The 19,050-nt window shown below is 48.1% G+C and overlaps 1 protein-coding gene and 1 pseudogene across 2 annotated transcripts in view; one reads left to right on the forward strand and one right to left on the reverse strand.

The window, feature by feature from the left end:
- OSGEPL1 (O-sialoglycoprotein endopeptidase like 1) overlaps positions 1 to 19,050 on the forward strand; it is a 109,086-nt gene that overhangs the window by 46,282 nt on the left and 43,754 nt on the right. For both annotated transcript variants that reach the window (XM_063932779.1, XM_063932780.1), the window contains exons 4-6: positions 5,924 to 6,131; positions 6,815 to 6,963; positions 16,841 to 16,971. In XM_063932779.1, coding sequence (XP_063788849.1) covers positions 5,924 to 6,131; positions 6,815 to 6,963; positions 16,841 to 16,971 — 488 coding nt within the window. The remainder of the gene's footprint in view (positions 1 to 5,923; positions 6,132 to 6,814; positions 6,964 to 16,840; positions 16,972 to 19,050) is intronic.
- On the reverse strand, positions 15,037 to 15,155 carry LOC134947146 (5S ribosomal RNA; annotated as a pseudogene).

A 19,050-nucleotide genomic window follows, 5' to 3' on the forward strand; every position in this document is an offset into this window, starting at 1 on the left:
GTTATAAATTTAAAGTGCCAGCTCCCAGTTACTGCCTACTATATCCCCATTGTATCTGCACTCCAGTGGCCCCTGTGGAATCGGAGAAAGGGATTTATCGGTAAGTACCAAAATCCTGATTTTTCCTTCATAATTCTACACACAATACCCCATAATGACAACGTGAAAAAGTTTTTTTGTTTTGTTTTTTTAGATTTTTTGCAAATTTATTAAAAATAAAAAATTAAGAAATCACATGTACATAAGTATTCACAGCCTTTGCTCAATACCTTGTTGATGCACCTTTGGCAGCAATTACAGCCTCAAGTCTTTTTGAATATGATGCCACAAGCTTGGCACACCTATCTTTGGGCAGTTTTGCCCATTCCTCTTTGCAGCACCTCTCAAGCTCCTTCAGGTTGGATGGCAAGCGTTGGTGCACAGCCATTTGCAGATCTCTCCAGAGATGTTCAATCAGATTCAAGTCTGGGCTCTGGCTGGGCCACTCAAGGACATTCACAGAGTTGTCCTAAAGCCACTCCTTTGATATCTTGGCATTGTGCTTAGGGTCATTGTCCTGCTGAAAGATGAACCGTCGCCCCAGTCTGAGGTCAAGAGCGCTCTAGAGCAGGTTTTCATCCAGGATGTCTCTGTACATTGCTGCATTCATCTTTCCCTCTATCCTGACTAGTCTCCCTGTTCCTGCCACTGAAAAACCTCCCCACAGCATGATGCTGCCTCCATCATGCTTCACTGTAGTGATGGTATTGGCCTGGTGATGAGCGGTGCCTGGTTTCCTCCAAACATGACGCCTGGCAATCACGCCAAAGAGTTCAATCTTTGTCTCATCAGACCAGAGAATTTTGTTTCTCATGGTCTGAGAGTCCTTCGGGTACATTTTGGTACATGCGGGCTGCCATGGGCTTTTTACTAAGGAGTGGCTTCCGTCTGGCCACTCCTACCATACGGGCCTGATTGGTGGATTGCTGCAGAGATGGTTGTCCTTCTGGAAGGTTCTCCTCTCTTCACAGAGGATTGCTGTAGCTCTGACAGAGTGACCATCAGGTTCGTGGTCACCTCTCTGACTAGGGCCCTTCTCCCCCGAACCCTCAGTTTAGACAGCCGGCCAGCTCTAGGAAGAGTCCTGGTAGTTCTGAACTTCTTCCATTTATGGATGATGGAGGCCACTCTGCTCATTGGGACCTTCAAAGCAGCAGATATTTTTCTGTACCCTTCCCCAGATATGTGCCTCGAGACAATCCTGTCGCGGAGCTCTACAGACAATTCCTTTGACTTCATGCTTGGTTTGTGCTCAGACATGCACTGTCAAGTGTGAGACCTTATATAGACAGGTGTGTGTGCCTTTCCGAATCATGTCCAATCAGCTGAATTTACCACAGGTAGTCTCTAATTAAGCTGTAGGAACATCTCAAGGACTATCAGTGGAAACAGGATGCACCGAAGCTCAATTTTGAGCTTCATGGCAAAGGCTGTGAATACTTACATAAATGTGATTTCTTAGTTTTTTATTTTAATACATTTGCAAAAATCTCAAAAAAACTTTCTGCAGCGGGGTACACTGATATTCCACAGGGAATAACATTGGGGTGTAGAGTTGGATCTTGATCCGAGGCACCAACAGGCTAAAGCTTTGACTGTTCCCAGGATGCACTGCACCGCCTCCTCTATAGCCCCGCCTCCAGGCACTGGAGCTCAGTTAGTAAGTTGGTGCCTGCAGTGCAGGTCACTAACAGGTGGGGCTGCGCTAGGCAGCCCTGAAAAGAGCTTTTTAGAAGACTTCAAGGACCGCAGCACTTTCTATGTCTTTATGACATGCTCTGCTGCATCACCTCCCTCAGCTGCGTTTCATACTCCCGCGGCTGGGTTCCCTGGTACTTGCAGCGAAGACGCACCGGTTTTCAGGCACACCACCGCTGACGCTCTCCAGAATCACGTCGCTGCGCTAAAGAGAGGAGGTAAGAGGGTCCTCCAGGTGGGACCCACCGGTAAATCGCGATCCGGTCGCGGTCCCTGGAGACGGACCGCGCCCCTGGCGTGGACACTGTGCCGCGCAGGGACCCCACTATATGTACCAGGGCTGACCTGTAGCCGCTCCCCCAGCTCCGGGCGCCATCTACTGCTGATGTTCCCGCCCTGGAGCTGCAGTTCTCTCTCCCTCACTCCCTGACAGAGATTTTGGCGCCATTACATAGCTGAGCTGATCTCCAGGACTGCTGGGCACTGTCTCCTCTGTAAAACCGCCTGTATCATCAGCACTGTACATTTACAGGACACTTAAGTATTCTACATGTCATTTTAGACAATGTTAGTTAAGAACAAGTGTACTGCTATCTGAATATTTAGTACAAGTATTCTGTGGTATACATCCAGAGTTTACTGTGCATTGTTATATCTGTATTCATACATATCTATATGTTGCAGTTTTATTGTTTATATGTAATAATTCCTGCATTGTTCATGTGACTGTGTGTGCCTGTAGCTGCTGCTTGGATTCCATTCTTGTGTATCACACGTTTTGCTATCACTATATTCTGTACCCTGGGGACTAGGGGGGTAATTCTGAGTTGATCGCAGCAGCAAGTTTGTTAGCAACTGGGCAAAACCATGTGCACTGCAGGGGAGGCAGATATAACATGTGCAGAGAGAGTTAGATTTGGGTGGGTTATATTGTTTCTGTGCAGGGTAAATACTGGCTGCTTTATTTTTACACTGCAATTTAGATTTCAGTTTGAACACACCCCACCCAAATCTAACTCTCTCTGCAAATGTTATATCTGTCCCCCCTGCAGTGCACATGGTTTTGCCCAACTGCTAACAAATTTGCTGCTGCGATCAACTCAGAATTAAGCCCTAGGTGCGTCAGGGTCTCATATAATATATAGTGCTACACAGGATATACTGTTTTGTATTTCTCACTGTGTGTTTCAGTCACCCCACACCGCTTAAATCCTCTGTTTGCGCTCTGTGTTTACAGTCACATAACACAGGGGACTATTTGCTGGTATTGTGTTTATCTGGCTATATTGTACTGTTACGCCCTAAGACGACAACCCATATAATGTCTGCTACACAGGACGGGACATCCGCGGACGCTCCTGCATCATGCTGTGCTGTCGCCACGGATTCACCAGTGGGGGAAGTGTTAGCTGCTGGTTCAGGCGCTGGGTGTCATACATCTCCGAGTCTGCCCGCGGCACCCGTGGCCATTCAGGAACCCACCTTGGGCAGCGTTTTCAAATATGCTGACTACGCTTGTAACACGTCTTATGCCCCCTTTGGGACCTCCTGCCATTACAGCCACATATTGTCCCTGTAGTTAATCAGCCCTGGGCGGATACTCTGTCATCCCAGTTACAGCAATGAAATCAGTCCTTGGGGTCATCTAAAAGGGCCATTTCTTCCTCACAATCCACTAATATTTCGGATAATTCTTCCGATGAGGATGGGGAATATACTGATCCGTCAGACACTGATACATTTGCTTCTGATTAGGAATCTACAACCCAGGTTGATGTTCCTGACCTTGTGGAGGCTATCTGATCTGAGGCTATCTAAGCTGATTCTCCAAATTGATGATGACATTGAGCCCCCTGCTACGTCTAAGAAACCTGCTAAATTCAAACGTCAGAAGGTTGCTAAAGTAGTTTTACCACATTCTGACCTTTTAATTGACATACGTCAGGAACCCTGGTCATCTCCAGGAAAGAAGTTTCCCCTGTCTAAAAAGATGCTAGCTATCCTATCCCAGCAGAGTTGAGTAACAAGTGGGAAACTCCACCACCGGTGGACTCTCATGTCGCCTGTCTTGTGGTATCATCTACTCTGCCTGTCACCACGGTCACCTCACTGAAGGAACCGACGGATAAGCATGTGGAGGGATGCCTGAAGTCTATTTACTCTCTTACCGGTGCTGTACATAGACCCACTATGGCTGCCTCTTGGACGGTGAAAGGTATTGAAGCATGGGTTCAGGCAATTGGGGAGGAGCTACGTCAGGATTTTTCTGACACTGCCAGACAATATCTGTCATATATTACTGGCTACAGGACCGACAGTTAAGCAGGGGCCGTCCCTTCTGGATCTCCAACTGGGTCCTACTGACAACGAACGCCAGTCTGCGGGGTTGGGGCATGGTGTTGGAGCAACACTCACTCCAGGGTCGATGGACCAAGGAGGAATCTCTCCTCCTGATAAACATTCTGGAACAGCGGGCAGTGTTCAGTGCGTTGACATTGGCCCTGCTTCTGGTACAGAACAGGCCTGTTCAAGTACGATCAGACAACGCCACCATGGTGGCGTACATAAATCATCAAGGCGGCACTCGAAGCCGCATGGCAATGATGGAAGTGTCAAAAATACTTCAATGGGCGGAACGCCATCTACCAGCAATATCGGCAGTGTTCATTCCGGGAGTCCTCAACTGGGAAGCGGACTTCCTCAGTCGTCAGGACGAACATGCCGGAGAGTGGAGTCTTTCAACTCCTAGTGGACAAGTGGGGCCTACCAGATGTAGACCTTATGGCGTCTCGACACAATCACAAGGTTCCGGTCTTCGGAGCAAGGACAAGGGATCCTCAAGCAGCATTCGTGGACGCACTGGCAATTCCATGAAACTTTTGGCTGCCCTACGTGTTCCCAGATGGCATTGGTTCTCAGACCTGCAGGGTCTCTCCATAATGCGTCCTCTTCTACTTCCTCAACGCCCAGTCCTCCTTGTTCAGGGCCCTTGTGTCTACCCGGGCCTGGCCAGACTGGCTTTGACGGCATGGCTCTTGAAGCATCACTCCTGAGAGCAAAAGGATTCTCTGAGGCGGTCATTCAAACTATGTTGAAGGCTCGTAAACCGGCTTGGGCTCGGATTTATTACATGGTCTGGAATTCTTAATTCTCCTGGTGTGCTGCTAAGAATTATGATGCATATACTTTCAGAACTTCCAGGCTTTTGGCTTTTCTACAACAGGGCCTAGACTTGGGCCTTCGTCTGGCCTCCTTCATGGTCCATATATCTGCCTTGTCGGTGTGGTTTCAGAGAAAAATTGCGCATATTTCTGACGTTCATACTTTCACTCAGGGTGTTCTACGGATTCAGCCTCCCTATGTCCCTCCTGTGGCTCCATGGGATCTGTCTGTTGTTCTGAATGCCCTACAAGAGTCTCCATTTGAACCTCTTGAGTCTGTGGATCTTAAATGCTTTACGCTTAAGATCGTGTTCCTGTTGGCTATTGCCTCTGCTAGGAGGGTGTCGGACTTCGGCGCCTTATCCTGTCGGTCTCCCTTTCTGATTTTTCAGCGTGACCGGGCGGTTCTTCGCACTCGCCCTGGTTATCTACCTAAGGTGGTGTCATCTTTTCACCTTAATCAGGAGATTGTGGTTCCTGCCTTTATCTCTCCTGAGCGGTCTTTGGATGTGGTACGGGCTCTCCGTATTTACGTGGAGAGGACTGCCTCTCTCAGGAGGTCCGATACCCATTTTGTCCTTTTTGTTTTACACAAACGTGGCTGGCCTGCGAATAAGCAAACCTTGGCCAGATGGATTAGACTGGTGATTGCACAAGCTTATGCGCAGGCTGGGCTCCAGTGTTCCTCGCAGAAAGAGATTTAACAATGGTAAGTCTTACCATAAATCTCCTTTTTCATGTTGTCATTATGGGGTATTGTGTGTAGAATTTTGAGGACAAAAATGAATTTATTCCATTTTTGAAAAAGGATAAGGTTTTAACATAACAAAATGTGGAAAAAGTGAAGCGCTGTGAATACTTTCCAGATGCTGTGTGTGTGTGTGTGTGTGTGTGTGTGTGTGTGTGTGTGTGTGTGTGTGTGTGTGTGTATATGTATATAATATAGATAGATAGCACGGGCAGACTAATACACACTCTGTAACAGGTAACATCAGCCACGTCTGATAGTGGGAATGTGCATTTAGGTGGCCAGGAGACTCTCGCTGGTGACACATCCTGACTGTTCCTCTGTGAGCGGTGGACAGGCCGTAGAACACTTGGCTCAGTTTGGTGACAGAACGCTGTTTAGTAAGCTGGGAGTTCCCATGTCACAGCACCAGGACTGCAGCTTCTCATTCGCCGGTCTGCGCAACCACTGCGAGATTCTTATTCAGAAAGCGGAGGAGAAGGAAGGTACGCCATGATCCCCATACCTCGTACCTCATATCATTCTCAGTGATAGGGTGAGGAGAGGAGGTGAGGGGCTGAGTGACGGGGTGAGGATAGAGGCGGAGTGACGGGGTGAGGATAGGGGTGGAGTGACGGGGTGAGGAGAGGGCGGAGTGACGGGGTGAGGAGAGGGGCGGAGTGACGGGGTGAGGAGAGGGGCGGAGTGACGGGGTGAGGAGAGGGGCGGAGTGACGGGGTGAGGTGAGGGGCGGAGTGACGGGGTGGGGAGAGGGTTGGGGGGAAGTGGGGAGTGAGAAGTGATGGGTGGAGTGACATAGCAGGTGAGGGGAGTGGCGGAGTGACAGGTTGAGGAGTGGAGTGACGGTTGAGGGGTGGGGTGGAGTGACAGGGTGAGGAAAGGGAGCCAGGGTGATATGGTGAGAGGAAGGGGCGGAGTGAGATTGCGAGGGGAGTTGAGGAGTGACAAGTGATGGCCGGAGTGACATAACAGGTGAGGGGAGTGACAGGGTGAGGAGAGGGGCTGAGTGACACAGAGAGGGGTGGAGTGATAAGACCCCCTGGTTGACACGGCAAGGGGAGGGGCGGAGTGACAGGTGCTGGTTTATTAGAGCTACTGTATAACCCATGTATCTGCTTCCCAGCCCTCGTTACTGTAAAGTAAATGCATATTCTCTTTATTACAACAGGTATCCACAAGGGGGAGCTGCTTTCTTGTGCTGCTGACATTGCAGCATCATTTCAGCACGCGGTGGCACATCACATAGTAAAGAGAACCCAACGAGCAATTCTCTTCTGCCGGCAGGAAGGCCTCTTACCGGCTACAGGCGCATCATTGGTGAGGATCCCCTATAACTCTACAGTGTAATAATGTTGAGGTACCACATGCAGGATTTGTCATTTGGCTATTCACGCTGCTGGAGTGGGTGGCTAACCCTCCCCGGTGGTGCCCAACCCTATCCCTCTCTCTCCCTGCCTAGTGCCTAACCCCCCCTCCCCGCCTGGTGCCCAACCCTATCCCTCCCTCCCCGGTGGTGCCTGTTGCCTAACCCTAACCTCCCCTTGTAAGTCCCTAACCCCCCCCCCCCCCCCCCCTCCCCGGTACCTAACCATCCCCTTCCTGTTCCTGCACTCTAACCCCCCTTCTGATGCCTAAACCTAACCTACCCCTCTTCCCCTCCGCGTCCGGACATGAGCGTTGCCCGCTAACAGAACGTTTTGGATTCCAGGCGTCGGTACAGTATATCAGGCTACTAACCTGCAACATCCCGTGCTACCTGCTGTGATACTATATAGCAGAATATATGCATTACACTGAGTAGCACTTACACAGCTATGTACTGTATATCTGGCTACTAACCTAAAACACCCACCTGCAGGTATGTTTCACAGTAGTGAATATTTGCAATAAATTCGAAACATCGGACTAATTTTCTCTTACGTTCTAGAGGATACTGGGGGCCATTTAGTACCATGGGGGGTATAGACGGGTACACTAGGAGCCATGGGCACTTTAAGAATTTGATAGTGTGGGCTGGCTCCTCCCTCTATGCCCCTCGTACCAGACTCAGTTTCTAAAATGTGCCCGGTGGAGCCGGTCACAGCTAGGGGAGCTCTCCAGAGGGGCATCCTGAACCAGCGTCTTAATACCCTACACTGGTCACAGACGCTAACCGGAGACTGAATCCCCCGGCTAGCGACGGAATCCTCAGGCCAGTATAAAGAATTTGTGCCGGAAGACGCGCCATCTTCAGGAGGCGGAGCTTCTCCTCAGAGCGGACCCAGCAGCGTTCAGCGCCATTTCCCTGCCTGCAGTTCCTGTACACTGGGAGCTGTCCCTCCAAGCAACTCCAGCTATCCTGAGCGGTATCAGGGGGTTGTAGATGGGGGGGGGGGGGGAGGAGGCTGTGTAAAATCTGTGTAGTCTTTTAAGATGGCGCTGGTAGTTTTATTTGTTCTACCTCAGAGAGCGCTGTGTGTGGGTTGGCTCCAATCTCTGTGTCTCTCTCTGCCATATTTGGGGGGGAGCGGTGACTGACAATTCCCTGTGTGTGTGTGTATGTGTATGTGTGTGTGTGTGTGTGTGGGTGTTTAATACCTTCCGTAGCCATGTCTAGGGACTCTGTGTCGTATGCTGCTGAAGTGGATTCCTCTCAGGAGGAATCCATTTCATGTACACAGAAATGAAATCACTGTGCTGAGCCAGCGTCTAAATACCCTAAACGGGTCACAGACGCTAACCGGAGACTGAATCCCCTGGTTAGCGACTGAATCCTCAGTACACGGACGCTAACCAGAGACTGTATTCCGAGGCTAGCGACAGAATCCTCAGTACACAGACGCTAACCGGGGACTGAATTCCCCGGCTAGCGACGGAATCCTCAGACCAGTATATAGAAGGTGCGTGGGAAGACGCGCCATCTTCAGAGGGCGGGGTTTCTTCTCAGTGCGAACCAAGCAGAGTTCAGCGCCATTTTCTTGTCTGCGCCACAGACTGCAGACGGTGATGGGGACGTGCTGGGGGTGGGGGGCAGCACCTCTTGCAGGGGCTGCAGCTCATGCTTGAGGCCATTAGAGATATGTTAAATATTGCTGACATGTCGCCTGAGCAGGTTGAGGAGGCTTACTTCACTGACAATAAGAAAGCCTTGCTAACTTTCCCTGCATCTAAAGTGTTAAACGCTATTGGAAAAATCCTGAGTGTAAGGATTCCAGATCCCCAAAAGGGTTCTGGTTACTTTCCCCTTCCCTGAGGAGGATAGAAAGAATTGAGAAAAACCCACCCATAGTTGGTGCATCGGTGTCCAGATTGTCAAAAAGAGGGTGGTTTTACCTGGCCCGGGATCTGCCGCATTGAAAGAACCGGCTGATTGCAAGACTGACACTACGCCCAAATCCATATACACGGCTTTGGGTGCAATACTATGGCCTACCATTGCCTGTGCATGGATTTCTAAAGCTATAGTCACGTTACTTGAGAAATTGGTTACAATGGATAAAAGTAACGTTGAATTGTTCTTACGTAACATACAGGATTCGGCAGGATTTTTGGTAGAATCCATGAAAGACCTGGGTTCGATGGCTGCAGGAATATCTTCCATGTCTGTCTCAACTCGTAGAAGACTCTGGCTGCGCCAATGGTCTGCCGACACGGAATCCAGGAGAGTTGTGGAGACCCTACCCTACACAGGTCAGGCTCTCTTTGGGGAAGCGTTGGATACGTGGATTTCCACGGCTACAGTGGGTAAGTCTCTGTTTCTCCCCTCAGCTGCACCTGCCACGAAGAAACCCTTTTTTTCCAGCTGCATCACAAACCTTTCGGACTGCCGAGCAAAGAAAGGCCAAACCGTCCAAAACCTTCTTTAGGGGTGGTCGGCCAAAATCCAAGAAACCTGCTGCTGCGGGTTCCCAGGAACAGAAACCTGCTTCGTATATGCCAAAGTCTTCAGCATGACGGTGGACCGCGCGGCCGGGAAGTGGGGCCGGTGGGAGCGAGACTCAGGCATTTCAGTGAAGTCTGGGTGTCGTCCGGCCTGGATCCCTAGGTGCAAGATATTGTGTCCCAGGGGTACAAGCTGGAATTTAAGATCTCCCTCCTCACCGATTCTTCAAATCTGGCTTGTCAGCTTTGCTGGCAGACAGATACACAAAACAAATGAGAGATCACGTCTGCGCTCGTCTAAAGATAATGCACATCGAGGAGTTGGGTTTATGGTGCACAGTCTCTGATGTATGGAAAGTTCTTTACTTTTAGTTCCTTTTCCTAAATTTATGCTTGTCGGCTTAATATGTCCCGTGATGTCGTTGATACGTGTTAGGCCTCTCCTGTGACGATATCTTTACGGCTTCGTTTGTGTCTTTATTTCCACATCTCCGATTTGGCTCTTCAATAGATTCGTATCGTCGGGGATAAGAGGAAAGAGACAACTAATAGTGTAGTAAGTTCGTAATGAAATAGAAACGTCTATTCCCTTTTTTTCTTTTTTACTATGGGAGTGCGTGGTGGGATGATGAATGGACCTAAATCTAATGGTGCCTTTCGGGTAGTTCCAATCCGAGAGATTGGGGTGAATAATAACCTCGTGCGTACCGTACTCACGTTGGACCGTGATGTGCTTCTCCTATAAAGGTATCTTTGGTATTCGTTCTCCGTGTTTTCTCCTGTACATCCGACCAGGGTACCAGGATAGTTCTTATCCTCAAAAGTTGGAGACAGAGAGACAGAAATAGCGGCTGATAGTGTAGTAAGCGCGTTGAAAAAGGTGTCCTTAACTACTATAGGTGGTTTAGGAGATTATAATGTAAGCGAGCCAAAGGGGATGAAAAAATGGGCGTACCCGACTCACGCGAAATTGGACGAGAATATTTACGTAAGGGTATCTTTTAAGGAGGTCTTGAATTAAAGTAGCTACTGCTTAGTGCGTACCGTACTCACGTGAGAGACGTGATATACCCCTTGTATAAAGGTATCTTTAGTATCCCTGTGTTTTTCTCCTCTTCCTCCAGACAGGATCCTTTATGGTTCTTATCCTCGGGAGTGGAAAAGGAGATAGGACAATTGATAGTGTAGTAGGTTTTGTTGAAGTGGGTAATCGCTGAGAAGTAATTAACTTATCTCTTTTAATGGGGGAGTGCGTACCGTACTCACATCCGTACAGGAAGGTGAAAACACATAAAGGTATCTTTTCTTATGTCGATATATTTTCATACAGGGTCACACTCACGCAGATTGAACAGATGGAAAGAATAGTGGGCGTACCCAACTCACACTATACAATGCGGGGACTTGTGTATAAAGGTATCTTTAGAGTGGTCCCACTGGTTCTAGAAGTTCCTGATTCCAAGATCCACTCCTTAGTAGGTACCGTCCCAGTCAGTCCCTAGTAGTCCTGGCCCTCACCCCAACGCGTTTTGACAGAAAGAGTCTTTTTCAAGGAAAAAAAAAAGACTCTGTCGAAACGTGTTGGTGTGTACAGATGTGAGTACGGTACGCACTCCCCCATTAAAAGAGATAAGTTTAGAGGAGTGAACATACTTCCATATCTGGACTATCTGCTGATCAAGGCATCGTCCAAGGAGAAGCTGTTACAGTCCATTGTTCTCACGACTCAGAGAACACGGTTGGATCTTGATTCTTCCAAAATCACGTTTGGAACCAACCAGGGGGGTTGTCCTTTCTGGGAATGATCCTCGACACGGAAGTGCAGAGGGTGTTTTTCCAGAGGAAAAAGTGATGGTGATACAAACAATGGCCCGGGATGTCCCGAAGCCAGCCCGGGTGTCGGTTCATCAGTGCATTCGCCTTCTGGGGAAGATGGTGGCCTCTTACGAGGCTCTACAGTACAGGAGTTTTCATGCTCGGTCCTTCCAGCTGGATCTTCTGGACAAGTGGTCGGGATCTCATCTACACATGCACCAGAGAATACGTCTGTCGCCAAAGGCCAGGATTTCACTCCTCTGGTGGCTACAATTACCTCATCTTCTGGAGGGCCGCAGGTTCGGGATTCAGGACTGGATCCTTCTGACCATAGAAGCAAGTCTCCGTGGCTGGGGCGCAGTCACCAAAGGGGAAACCTTCCAAGGAAGGTGGTCAGGTCTGGAAGCCGGCCTACCGATAAACATTCTGGAACTAAGAGCCGTCTACAACGGTCTTCTCCAAGCGGCCCGTCTTCTAAGAAATCGGCCCATTCACGTGAAGTCGGGCGATGTAACGACAGTGGCTTATTTAAACCGACAGGGCGGAACGAAGAGCAGAGCTGCAATGTCAGAGGTAACAAGAATCATCCTCTGGGCAGAAAAACGCGGAGGTGTTCAAGGAAATAACAAATCTTTGCGGCGTACTCCAAAGGTACATGATGGCCTCTCGTCTTAACAAGAAGCTTCGGAGGTATTGTTCCATGTCGAGGGACCCACAAGCTGTGGCAGTGGATGCCCTAGTGACTCCGTGGGTGTTCCAGTCGGTGTACGTGTTTCCTCTACTCCCACTCTTTCCAAGAGTTCTCAAACTCATAAGGAGAACAAGGGTCCAGGCAATCCTCATCGCTTTGGACGGGCCGAGGAGGGCTTGGTACACGGATCTTCTGGATCTGAGGCTAGAAGAGCCTTTGCCTCTTCGAGAATACCTGCTGTAGCAGGGGACGTTCGCCTATCAAGACTTACCGCGGCTCCGTTTGACAGCATGGAGGTTGAACGCCAGATACTAGCTCGGAAGGGCATTCCGAACAAGGTTATTCCTACCCTGATACAGGCTAGGAAAGGAATAACGTCTAAACATTACCATCGTATTTCAAAATAAATATGTATCTTGGTGTGAGTCCAAGAAGTTTCCTACGGTGGAGTTTCATCTGGGACGGTTTCTCCTCTTCCTGCAAGCAGGTGTGGATATGGGCCTGAGGTTGGGATCCATAAAGGTCCAAAATTTCGTCCCTATCCATTTTCTTCCAGAAACAGTTTGCTGCCCTCCCTGAGGTTCAGACTTTTTTGTAGGGAGTTCTGCACATCCAGCTTCCCTTTGTACCACCTGTGGCGCTTTGGGATCTTAACATTGTGTTGCAGTTCCTCCAGTCGGACTGGTTTGAACCTCTTCAGGAGCTTGAGGTCAAGTTTCTCACGTGGAAGGCTGTCACTTTGTTGGCTTTAGCTTCTGCTAGACGTGTGTCGGAGTTGGGGGCTTTGTCATGTGTAAGCCCATGCTTGTTCTTCCGTGAAGACAGAGCTGAGCTTCAGACACGTCAGCAGTTTCTTCCGAAGGTTGTGTTGGCATTTCATATCTACCAACCTTTTGTGGTGCCAGTTGCGACGGACTCCTAGATTTTATCACAGTCCTTAGATGTCGTAAGGGCTCTAAAAATTTATGTGAGGAGGACTGCTTGTCACAGAAAATCGGACTCTCTGTTTGTCCTGTATGATCCCAAGAAAATTGGGTGTCCTGCTTCTAAGCAGACGATTTCTCGCTGGATCAGGTTTACTATTCAGCATGCGTATTCTACGGCAGGCTTGCCGCGTCCTACGTCTGTTAAGGCCCACTCTACTTTTAAGGTGGGTTCTTCCTGGGCGGCTGCCCGGGGTGTCTCGGCTTTACAACTCTGCCGAGCAACTACTTGTTTGGGGTCGAACACGTTCGCAAAGTTCTACAAGTTTGATACTTTGGCCTCTGATGACCTTAAGTTTGGTCAAATGGTTCTGCAGGAGCCTCCGTTTTGGGAGTTTTGGTACATCCCCATGTTACTAATGTGGACCTCAGCATCCTCTAGGACCTAGGAGAAAATAGGATTTTAATTACCTACCGGTAAATCCTTTTCTTGTAGTCCGTAGAGGATCATGGGCGCCCCCCCCCCCCCCCCCCTTCGTTCGTCCTGCACTGTTACTTGGCTAAGTAATGTTGGCTCAGCCGTTGCTGTTCTTGTTTCAAATTTGGTTAGTTTGGCTTTCCTCTTGTTGTATGTGCTGGTTCGGAATCTCACCACTATCCTTATCTATCCTACTCTCAAAGTATGTCCGTCTCCTCGGGCACAGTTTCCTAGACTGAGTCTGGTAGGAGGGGCATAGAGGGAGGAGCCAGCCCACACTATCAAATTCTTAAACTGCCCATGGCTCCTAGTGGACCCATCTATACCTCATGTTACTAAATGGACCCCAGTATCCTCTATGGACTACGAGAAAAGGATTTACCGGTAGGTCATTAAAATTCCTATTTACAAGCTAATGAAACTTGCAGACGTGCCCAAGTGATGAATGTGTGTAATTAATATGAATTCACTAGGTATGACTTTACTTTCATTTGATTGAAGTAAATGTCTTGTCAGATTGCATGTAGTGACCCAGCTAGTGTGATTTGCATGCAGACACCTACCTACACCCCTCACACCGAGCGTTTTGGGAGCCTGTGACGTTATGTAACGGCATCTCTAGAGTTTAGCAGCCTCGCACCACCTGATAGCGAGGGGAAGCAGCGGGGGTGTTCCTCTGTATGTAAGCGTTCCTTGCCATGTGCTGTGTATCGACAATATAATATAAATCTTTCTCGCCATCAGTATTGTTATTACACATGTGCAGTTAGCAGGAAGGTTTTGTTTGGTTCCGCACAGGAAAGTTATTATAGCAATGAACATGGGTTTGTACAAAACTTGTAGAAACCTGTTAAACTAACCAACAATACTAAGCATAGAGATCCTTTAAATAAAGGTACCTGATAAATATTATAGGTTGGTGGTGCTCCCAGAGTCAGTAATAAATTGGATAGGAAAGAGAAAAAAAGAAAGACTCTGTGTTGGGGCACACTTTGAAATTTGTAAATTTATTAAAACTTAACTTTTAATTTTAGTTCAGCATAAAGAAAGGGGGTTGATACAGATAAATGTTCAAATACACAAAATATACATATATTAGTAACAATCTCGACAGAGAAATGTGTTCAAATACATAAAGTATATAAATAAATAAATTTGTGGATAAATATCCACACAGGGAAAAAGAATCTGATTCAAAATTATTGATTAACAATAATCAGGATAAACCTGATAACAATTAAGAGCCCTTGATCAAGATAAAGGGCACAAATAAATATAATTGAAATGTAAATCACAATTGTAGTGATAGTTAATTGCTAGAAGTCCATTTGCCTAATTGATCAAGATAGAGGGCACAAGTAAGTATAATTATAATATAAGTCACAATTGAAATGACAATTAACTGCTGGCAATCCCCTGGTAGGGGCTAAGTTTGCTACAAAGGAGATCCTAAGATAAAAAGACGTTTTAAAGGATTTGATTCCAAACAAAATTCATAAGAAAACAACAAAAAATTAAAGTAACGACCTTAGGGTAATTGGGAGAGTAGCCAAGAGTTAGGTACAGACTTTAAGATTCAGAAGTTGCTCTAACACTTCTGCTGTTTGTGGTCAGAGGTTTAATCTTTACTGCACCTGATATTCCCAAGTGGTCACCCAACTGGGTACTAATCAGGCTTATCAACGCTTAGCTTCCAAGATCGGATGAGATTGGGCGTTGCCGCTGAAATATGGCAGTAATTGAAGCACTATGACACAAATGAGAGGGTGTAATAGAGGATGAGCAACATGAGTACTTCTGCTGTCCAGTTAATAGTGCAGATTCTCTGTTACTACGGGCATTGCAGAGAGTAGTCTCGCATCTGGATGAGAGGGTACAGAATTATAGGTGAGATGAGTGAAGTAAAGGATAGGGAGAGGACCCCACCTTCTGCTGTCTACTGTCTAATATATTATATAGCCAGTGGCGGTTCTTGCCACGGGCAAGCAGTACTTTTGCCCGGGGCGCCGCCTTCCGGAGGGCGCCGGCGCCATCCGGAGGGCGCCGCACCAGGGCAAGATCCGCCACTGTGCCCCCCGCAGTGCCCTGCTGTGCCCCCCCGCTTTGAAGGGAACCAGACGCGTAGCGTCTAGTTTCCCTTCATTGAGAGGACCTTAGTTGTGCGGTGCGCGATGACGTCATCGCGCACCGCACAGCAAAGGTCCTCTCCATGAAGGGAAACTAGACGCTACGGTCTAGTTTCCCTTCATGGAGAGGACCTTTGCTGTGCGATGCGCGATGACGTCATCGCGCACCGCACAACATACTGGCACAGACACTAGGGGTCATAATTGACCTCTAGTGTCTATGCTGTTCTATGGGAGAGACGTTATAACGTCTCTCCCATAGATCGAAGAGAGGAGAAGAGCGGCGGCGCCGGCGGAGGCGGTCTGGATCAGGAACGGGGATGGTAAGTATACTTTTTTTTTATTTTATTTTTTCTTTCAGCGCCGTGGCCACGCCCCCATTTGAAGCCACACCCCTATATTTTGCCCGGGGCGCCACAAGGCAAAGAACCGGCCCTCGTTATAGCGGACAGTAGATGAGAGAGGTGGGTTAAGCTCACCTATTGAAAATAAAGGTTTAAAGACAATATAACAGGCTACTTTGCTGAGCCATAAGACCAGTGTGCAGAAGATTATGAAAAAAGGGACATAGATTAAGTTACATAATGAGAGTTACAAAATAACTTGGTATCGGAAGAGCCAGTCATGTAGTGCTGATAAGTAACACACACAAATTACAATTAGGTAGGCTTAAAGACAAATAGTAGAAAGTACTGCTATGCACGTAAATTTCTAGGAGACATATGCATACTATAAGAAAAAAAGAGGTCTGAGGCAATCTTAAGAAGAATGAAGGATCACTTTAGCAAACGAAGAAAAAATTAATTAATTAGTAGTAATGCAGAGAGTCCCAATAGACACATACAATACCAGGGGATATCAGAGAGTGATCAGAACTATAAAAAGTTCAGCATCACTGAGCACAGACGGCCCTTTCACCGGGGTGGCTTGTTCACATGTGCAGTTAGCGCAGACATTGAGCACGCACAGTAAACAAAAAAATCAGGCACTAGGGGGCGCCGTGGAGCTGGTAAGTAGATCACTGCTGCAGAAATGTGATTTTTGTTTTATTTGAATTGATCAATACATCGTACCTTGAGGATCAATCCAAAATCACCCTTTTTTGGTAGATAAATATCGTTCTTTTTTGGGGGGGAGACACAGAAATCGATACCCATCTCGAATCGTGTCAGAGATCGGAGCTCATCGTACGGATTTATTTGGATGCATTTCGCACATACCAGTTGCGCTGAATGTGTAATTACTGGGAAACACAGACTGTGACAGGAAGGATCTCATGTGTCGGTTTGTCCCTGCTTAGGTTGTATCCGGCGGAGTGGCCAGTAACGGATACATCCGCAGAATGCTGCAACATGTCACAGATGGGATGGACGTGTCCTTGTTGTGTCCACCGCCCAAGCTATGCACTGACAACGGAGTGATGATTGCCTGGTAAGACTGCAGCTGACATTGGATTTGATAATCCATCTTAGTATAAACACAGGTTTCCCACATACACACGTGTTCTTTTATACTGCGGCTTCGTTGCGCCAGAAAACCGCTCACTCCACAGCTGTAAGTTCTCCCTTGTCTGGTGGTGAAGCTGCAGTATTACTGCCCCCCTTGTGGTGGGGATGGTATAGTCAGAAACAGAATTTAATAACAGGCTGGTGCGTCCTAGTCGCATTGCGTTGCAACTAAGATGCAGTTTCGTTTAAAAAAAAAACATCCGACGGAGAAGCAGGGGACCCAGAGAAGACTCGCAACAGGCTTCTCATGCTGCATGGAGTATACAGAGCAGATGTAGGAGGACACATCTGTATGCTGACTGTGAAATCGCCGTTCAGCGTCTGATGACCCAGTGTCTCCTGTTTTGTCTCTCAACTTCTTTTGTATTTTTCTCACCCACATCGTACCCCATATTCAATATATGGTCCAAGTAGAGTAGCAAAGCTTTATGTCTGCATAACGTGCCGGCTTATTGCAGCCATTTTGATTAGTAAGTTCCACAGGTTGCAGAGCCCATCCACAAAAGGTACTGGGTGAGGCAGCCATTTTGGGTGCGCTACAGAGGTTACCCTGGGTGGACTAGGCAAAGATATTACACAAAATGGGGAATGTTGCAGCGTACTAAAGCTAGAGGCAGAGCCCTTATATAACAATCAGTTCCAAACGTTTTTCACCCCACATATTTATTATGTTTATTCATTATTTCTCTAACGTCCTAGTGGATGCTGGGGACTCCGTAAGGACCATGGGGAATAGACGGGCTCCGCGGGAGACATGGGCACTTTAAGAAAGAATTTAGATTCTGGTGTGCTCTGGCTCCTCCCTCTATGTCCCTCCTCCAGACCTCAGTTTGAGACTGTGCCCGGACGAGCTGGGTGCTGTTCAGTGAGCTCTCCTGAGCTTGCTGTGAGAAAGTATTTTGTTAGGTTTTTTATTTTCAGGGAGATCTGCTGGCAACAGACTCCCTGCATCGTGGGACAGAGGGGAGAGAAGCAGCCCTACTCTCTGAAGCTAGGTCCTGCTTCTTAGGCTACTGGACACCATTAGCTCCAGAGGGATCGTACACAGCATCTCACCCTCGTCGTCCGATCCCAGAGCCGCGCCGCCGTCCCCCTCGCAGAGCCGGAAGACAGAAGCCGGGTGAGTATGAGAAGCAAGAAGACTTCGAAATCGGCGGCAGAAGACTCAGTTCTTCACTGAGGTAACGCACAGCACTGCAGCTGTGCGCCATTGCTCCCACACACCTCACATACTCCGGTCACTGTAAGGGTGCAGGGCGCAGGGGGGGGGGGGCGCCCTGGGCAGCATATGGACCTAGTTTGGCAAAAGTACACATATATACAGTTGGGCACTGTATATATGGTATGAGCCCCCGCCAAGAAAATGTATATTTAAGCGGGACAGAAGCCCGCCGTCGAGGGGGCGGGGCTTCTTCCTCAGCACTCACCTGCGCCATTTTTTCTCCACAGCTCCGCTGAGAGGAAGCTTCCCAGGCTCTCCCCTGCAGATACACGGTAGAAGAGGGTAAAAAGAGAGGGGGGGGCACATAATTAGGCGCAAAAATCTATATAAACAGCAGCTACTGGGTTAACATTAAGTTACTGTGTTATTCCTGGGTTTATAGGGCTGGGGTGTGTGCTGGCATACTCCCTCTCTGTCTCTCCAAAGGGCCTTGTGGGGGAATTGTCTTCACATGAGCATTCCCTGAGTGTGTGGTGTGTCGGTACGTGTGTGTCGACATGTCTGAGGTAAAAAGCTCCCCTAAGGAGGAGATGGAGCAAATGTGTGTGTGAGTGGTGTCTCCGTCGACAACGCCGACACCTGTTTGGATATGTGAAATTAAGTGCTAAGGTAAATTTATTGCACAAAAGATTAGAGAACAGACCGGGAATCTACCCATGTCTGTCCCTATGTCGCAGAGACCTTCAGAGTCTCTCAATGCTCACTATCCAAAATAATAGACACTGATATCGACACGGAGTCTGACTCCAGTGACGACTACGATAATGCAAAGTTACAGCC

The sequence above is a fragment of the Pseudophryne corroboree genome, chromosome 7 (genome assembly GCF_028390025.1).
Source record: "Pseudophryne corroboree isolate aPseCor3 chromosome 7, aPseCor3.hap2, whole genome shotgun sequence".
Lineage (NCBI taxonomy): Eukaryota > Metazoa > Chordata > Amphibia > Anura > Myobatrachidae > Pseudophryne > Pseudophryne corroboree.